Below are 6,090 nucleotides of genomic sequence, written 5' to 3'. Positions count from 1 at the left end.
TGGCTGCGTAGACTCTGGTGTGCCACTCCACCCTCAAGCTCGACCCTAGGAGGCCACACCACGTCAGCCAGCAGATTCCAGGGCCCACACCATTCTGAATTGAGACGCCAGTCCTGGCGCTGCCACTGCTTTGCACAGGGCCTTTGTGTATTCTGGCCATGACACCCCCCAGGCCAGCTCCCTTCTGCAAACACTTCCTTGACACCTAGGAGAGTGCGGTCCACTGTCCTTGGCCACCTTTTCCTCACTCCTTCCCTCCTCTTTCACCTTCCCTTATTCAGCAAAGATTCCTGAGTACCTACTCTGTGCCTGGACCATGCCTCTTTCATAGATGGGCTGGCTAGCGGCATCTATGGGTTTCACAGACTACCCCCAGTTTGGCCCCCAGAGATTTCAAGAAACAAGCCCCAGTATGCTGTAAACAGAGGTCTGGGGTTGGCTGACACCCCCATTCCGCACAGGACACAGAACTCCAAACTGGACACCAGGGGGCGCTGCTGAGCTCAGCCTAGTCCCCCAAGATTTCCATCTGGGACAAAAGCCGGAGTCCAGTTGCCCAGGCGTTGGGGTCACCAGGGATTGGAGTCAGGACCCCGAAACACGCTCCATCTAGGCACCAGCTCCCTACGGTCATCTCCACCCGCCGGCCCAGCCCGCCTCCTCCACTTCCAGAAATGGGCACCGCTTCCTCTGCTCCTCCAGGAAGTCGCGCTCTGCCCGCCCCTTCCCGGCCCCGGGGGCCGCCGCAGCTCGCCGCAGCTCGCCGCCTCCCCCGGCTCATCCCGCCGCAGCTCCCCGAAGCTTCCGGCCCGCGGGGAGGCACCGGGGTCGGCCCAAGTTTTGCTGTCCCCCGGCCGGCGTTTCGGCGACTCAGCCCAGCGGGGGCTCCCGGGTCGCAGTCCAGCCCTCCGCTCCTCCCTGTCCCCCGCCCGCCGCGTCCACGGCGACACTCCCTCCCCCCCGCAGTGCCCGGCACCCGGAGCGCTGCCCTGCCCCCACGGCCGCCAGGAAGGACGCAGCCCGGGTCCCGTGCCAGGCCTGTGAGTGTGCGGCCCCTCCCAGCAGGGCCAGGAATGCGGCTGGACCGCGGGGGCGGCCGCAGACACCCGGCGCGCTCCGGCCAGCCTATCACACCGGCAGTCAGGCAGGTGGCCCCGGCTTGCCTGGGCCTGGGTTTCTTCTACAAGGAAAGCCAACTGCCTGCCTGCCCCTGAGGGCCCTCCCTTCGGTCCAGCCACCAAGCTTGGGGACTTTATTTTGGAGGCCTCTAAAGTGCCCTGTCCTTTCCCCAAAGAGAGACGTGGAGTGGGTTTTATTTTGAAAAACTGGCGGGCACCTCCCCCTCTTTCACCAGGTTCCTGGAGAACTGTCATTGCTCTCAGAAGCAGCTCTGTCCAGCCTCCAGCTTTGTGTTGTTTTCAATTCTGGGCCACTCTGGGGACCTCCTCCCCCTCTCCCCTCAAGGTACACAAGGAAGGACTAGGTTCATTTTTTAAAAGTGGCCTGGGGCTTCTGCACACACAGGCAAAATGCAAACCAAGTTGAGTATGTTCTGGGGAGTTTGGCCAGTTGCCAAACTAGTTAGCCAGCTTTTGGGCTCAGTTCAGTAGTAAAGTTCATGATGTGAAACCCACCTCCCCCATGATGACCTCCCAGAGCCTTGGTTTTCTCACCTGTAGAATGGGGATCATAATAAGAATCCCTATCTTGTGGGGTTGCTATAGGATTAAGTTAACATGTCAAGTGCTTAGAAGAGACAAAGAAACACAGACTGGAGACTTCCTAGGGCCTGGTTTTAATTTCAAAAAATGAGTTGCTATCTCCTCCCATATTAGGGAAGGAATAGCCCAGACTGTGACCCCACAGGATTCAGTCCAGCATGGGGCCTGACCCAGTCACACTCCAGCCACCAGGCCCTGTCATTCCATCACTAGGGGTCAGTCCTCTTCCACCAGCCTCAACAAAAGAGGACACATGTAATGTGCCCAGGACTGGATTCATTCTCTCCAAAGTGGCCCAAGCCCCCCTATCTGTGCTAAGGAGCCAGCTATGTCTTTCCAAGGGGGGTTGGTCCAGCCATCAGGCTCGATTCAGGTGCCAGACAACCATCCCAGTCCTGGGGGTCAACGCCCTGGCCCCGGCTGCCGCTCCAACGCCTGTGTGCCCACCAGCACGTCCATGAGGTAGTCCAGCTCAGCCTCATCCAGCTCTGGAGCCTCCTCTTTGCCTGGCTCATCCTCAGGGCCAGGTTTGAAACCCTCAGAGGCTGGTGCCCAAAGTTCACTGTCATACATGGAGGTGTCAATGTCCTCAAATAGGCCTTCGAGCCCATCGTCCAACAGACAGCCAGTGGCTGGGCCTAGCAGGTCCAAGGCACCCAAACTGGGTGGGGCTCCTCCAACGGGGCGGCCTGGAGGCCCCTCATCTGCTGGTGGTTGTGGAGCCTGGTTAAGGTCCTCAATGTGGCTGAGGTCCTCCAGGAGGCTGGCCACAGAGGCCGAGAGGGCGGCATCAGAGCTGGCCAGCAGGTTATCATCCATGCTGGGGGCCGGGGGTGGGTTGGGCACAGATGGCAGGACAACTGTGGGTGCCATGGATGCTTGGATACGCCGCAGGGTGTTCACCACCAGCACCAGGTGCCGTAGGTCTGGTTCACTCTGTCGCAGGCTGTGGTGAAGTTTGATCACAGAGAGGTCAAAGAGGGAGCTGGAGGCCACAGCTGGGGGTGCCTGTGCCACTGCTGGGTGTCCAGGATCCAGCCACCAGGCGTCCACTGCCAGGGTTTCCTTTTCCTTCTCCTCCTCCTCCTTCTTCTCTTCCTCCTCCTCCTCCTCCTCCCGCTTGCGTTTCAGACCCTTGCTCAGCATTGTCTGCAGGGAGGGAGAAGCCCTTCAGTTATGGCAAGCAGATCTAGAATTTACACCCTGCCCGTGTGATCTTGGGCAAATTATTTAACCTGAGTCTAGACTTTCTAAAAGAACTTTTAAGTTATGGTTAATAATGATGTCTATAAGTTTTAAGGACTAAATGAGATGAACCAAAAGCACTTACAACATTGTCTGTACTGGTAATTACTCATTGATACTCAATAATATTATTTTGTTTGTTTCTTCAGTGGACCATGTGGAATGACCAATATTCAACCTTTTAAGATAATTTTAAAAAGCAGATTTTGACATTTTTTTTTCCTTTTGCGGTGCTGGGGATTAAACCCAGGTCCTTGTGCATATCAACTGAGCTATATCCCTAGCCCCCAAAGCTGGTTTTGTATAGCATATTTACTGAGTGTCTACTATGTGTCAAATAATACACAAATACAGGAAATGCACAGATAGGGATGGGAAGATACTTAAAAGGTCCTGGAGATGATCAGTATAGGCACCTGTAAGGAGCTGACACAATGAAGGAAAATATTCCAAAGAGAGGGAACAAAAGTAAAGAAATACCCACAGGCTGGATAAGCCTGAACTGAAAAAAGACCAGTGTGATTGGTGTCCAGAGTGTGACAAGTAGGAGTCCAAGTGGGGGTGGGGAGCAGGCAGAAGAGGAGTGTGGATTTTGAGTGTGGCAGGGAGTCATTGAGGGGGTTCCAGCAGGGAGGGGAGTGGTGCTGTGAGCCGATTAGGTTTCCAGAAGATGCCCTTTGGGGCTGGGGGACTGTGGGGTGGGCCTGAGACCCATTCAGTGGCTGCTGCACTAGTAGGGACCTGTGATGCTGATGGCTTAAGAAAGTTGATCGATTCGATTCAGGGCTTATTCGGGAGACGGGGCTTGCCGCGAAATCCTGCTGGACACCGTGGGTCTGTCACTGAGAGACGTTTGAGGACTAACACTCTTCCCGGAGTGGGGGGCGGCTGGAGTTTTGGGCCCCTGGCCCAACCTACTTTGGGGGCCACTAAGACTGCGGGGTCCAGTCCCCGGTACGTTGTCTAGCAAGATCCTAAGGGTGAACCACCGCACTACTCAAAACTGGATCTTTGCCGCCTTTCCCCAAGACCTGCAGTCCGGAACCACAGGAATTCAGCCCCCACCCCGACTCCGCCCCCCGACTCCCGGCGCCCCCTAGCGGCGCCCAGGCCGGCTTTCCCCCGGGGATTCCGGTCCCTCTGACCCTGACTCTTTACACGGCCCCGAGTCCTGCCTACGGTTTCTGCCTGCCACTCGGGGCCGTGCAGGCCGAGACCCCGGCCGGCGCTTCTTCGATTCTGGCCTCCCCTCGTTTCCGGAAGGCAGTGGAGGCGGCTCCTCCTGAAGCGGCGGCGGCGGGGGCGGGTGAGTCACGCAGCCGGAGCCAGGGAGCCGGCGCCTCCGCCCCCTTCTCGGGCTGCGGCGTGATTCACCCAGCCCGGCTGGGGCAGGCGGCACGTATAAGCCGAGAGTCTCGATCCCGGGCATCTCGATCCGGGCAGCCCCGGTACTCATCTGTCTGACCCGGGAATCGAACACACCAAAAGACCGGTCACCGGTACCCCTTCTTTCCCCAGGCCCCTTCATTTACATACCCAGCTCACTCGCTGCCAATCAGAACAAAGAGGTAGCCACCCGCAGCCAATCAGAAAGCCGCGGCAGCAGCATCGCTCGCTCGCTCTCCTTCAGCAACCGGCGCCTGGGTCGGGAGACGCAGCTCTGACTCTGGAGCACGACTCGGGACTCCTGACTACCCTTAGCTACCGCCCACTCGCGTGGCGGCCCCGCCCTTCACCCCAGGGATAGGCCCTGGACGGTGATGGGCGGAGCCGGCATGGGGCAGATTCAAAAGGAGGGGAGGTTGCCTTCAAGGCGCATGCCCGGGTAGCTGCTTCAGGGAAGCGGGTAAAGACCGGTGGCTATTTGCCCTGTGGGACGGTGGCGCATAGGGGCTTTTCGGCCTTTGAAAGTGCAGATTCTTCACATCTACTCATGCACCTGTCAAGCCGAGCAATTGAGGTTCTTACATACACAGCCTCAGTAGGGGTCTACACTCTAGGCTAGAGTCGCCTAGTTTCACTGTTCGCTCCGTGTGTGACCTTGGAAAAATACTTGACCTCTCTGAGCCATACACAGTCTGTTAAATGGGGATTCTCTTGCCTAACTTTTAAGCATTAGCAAAGTTAGGTGGGCGAGGTGGAGCATGCCTGTAATCCCAGCGACTCTGGAAGCTGAGGCCAGAGTGTCACACATTCAAGGCCAGCCTCAGCAACTTGGTGAGGTCCTAGGTAATTTAGTAAGACCTTGTCTCAAAAATAAGAAATAAAAAGGGCTGGGGGTGTAGCGGTTAAGTGCCTCTGGTTCAGTCCCTAGGACCTAAAACAAACAAACACCCCCCCCCCCAAAAAAAAAAGAAAAAAAAAAAAAACGAATTGGGAAAGTTCGAATAAAATTGTATCTGTGAAGAGCACTATACCAGACTTAGCAAAGGCTGGACAATTGAATTCAGCTGTGGTTAAGAGTACAAAGGTTAAGTGGGAATGGAATATCCCTTGTCACATCTTGGTCTCTGTTCCCTAAGTAACTATGTGATCTTAGGCAAGTGTTTTAATCCCTTAGAGTCTCAGGGTTTCCTCTTTAGAATAAGGGTAACAAAAACGTCTGGGTGTTTTGCTTATTTGTTTGTTTGTTTTTGTTTTTTGGTACTGGGGGGTTGAACCCAGGGGTGCTTTAAGACTGAGCTACATCCCTAACCCTTTTTATTTTGATACAGAGTCTCTCAGTTGCTGAGGCTGGCCTCCAACTTGGAATTATCTCAGCCTCCCAAGTTGCTGGAATTACAGATGTGTGCCTCTTCACCATCTCATGTTCTCTTGTGATACTGGGAATGAAACCGAGGGCTTCACATATGCTAGGCAAACACTCTACCACTGAGCTATATCCCCAGCCCCCATGTTCTTATTATTTATTTATTTATGTACCAGGGATTGAATCCTGGGGTGCTTAACCAATGATACACATCCCCATTTTGTTTTTAAATTTTTATTTACTTATTGTCTAGGGTGGGGGGTTCCAGGGATTTAACTCAGGAGCCCTTGGCCACTGAGGTACATCCTCAGCCCTATTTTGTATTTTATTTAGAGACAGGGTCTCACTGAGTTGCTTAGCACCTTGCTTTTTTGC

General features: G+C 55.1%; 1 protein-coding gene across 1 annotated transcript; it reads right to left on the bottom strand.

Annotated features, from left to right (window-relative positions):
- Positions 1-1,776: 1,776 nt before the first annotated feature.
- On the bottom strand, positions 1,777-4,635 carry Sertad1 (SERTA domain containing 1). The gene is made up of 2 exons (XM_027941394.2): positions 4,503-4,635; positions 1,777-2,870 (listed from the first exon to the last, which is right to left on the bottom strand). Exon 2 carries the CDS (start codon positions 2,865-2,867, stop codon positions 2,124-2,126), a length of 744 nt encoding a protein of 247 aa, XP_027797195.1. The 5' UTR covers positions 2,868-2,870; positions 4,503-4,635; the 3' UTR covers positions 1,777-2,123.
- Positions 4,636-6,090: the final 1,455 nt, after the last annotated feature.

This window comes from Marmota flaviventris, chromosome 18 (assembly GCF_047511675.1).
Source record: "Marmota flaviventris isolate mMarFla1 chromosome 18, mMarFla1.hap1, whole genome shotgun sequence".
Taxonomy (NCBI): Eukaryota; Metazoa; Chordata; class Mammalia; order Rodentia; family Sciuridae; genus Marmota; species Marmota flaviventris.
This window is presented reverse-complemented; position numbering and strand designations above follow the sequence as displayed.

Excerpts from the sequence above, each read along its gene's own strand:
- Sertad1 (XM_027941394.2), bottom strand. The coding sequence starts at position 2,867 with ATGCTGAGCAAGGGTCTGAAACGCAAGCGGGAGGAGGAGGAGGAGGAG.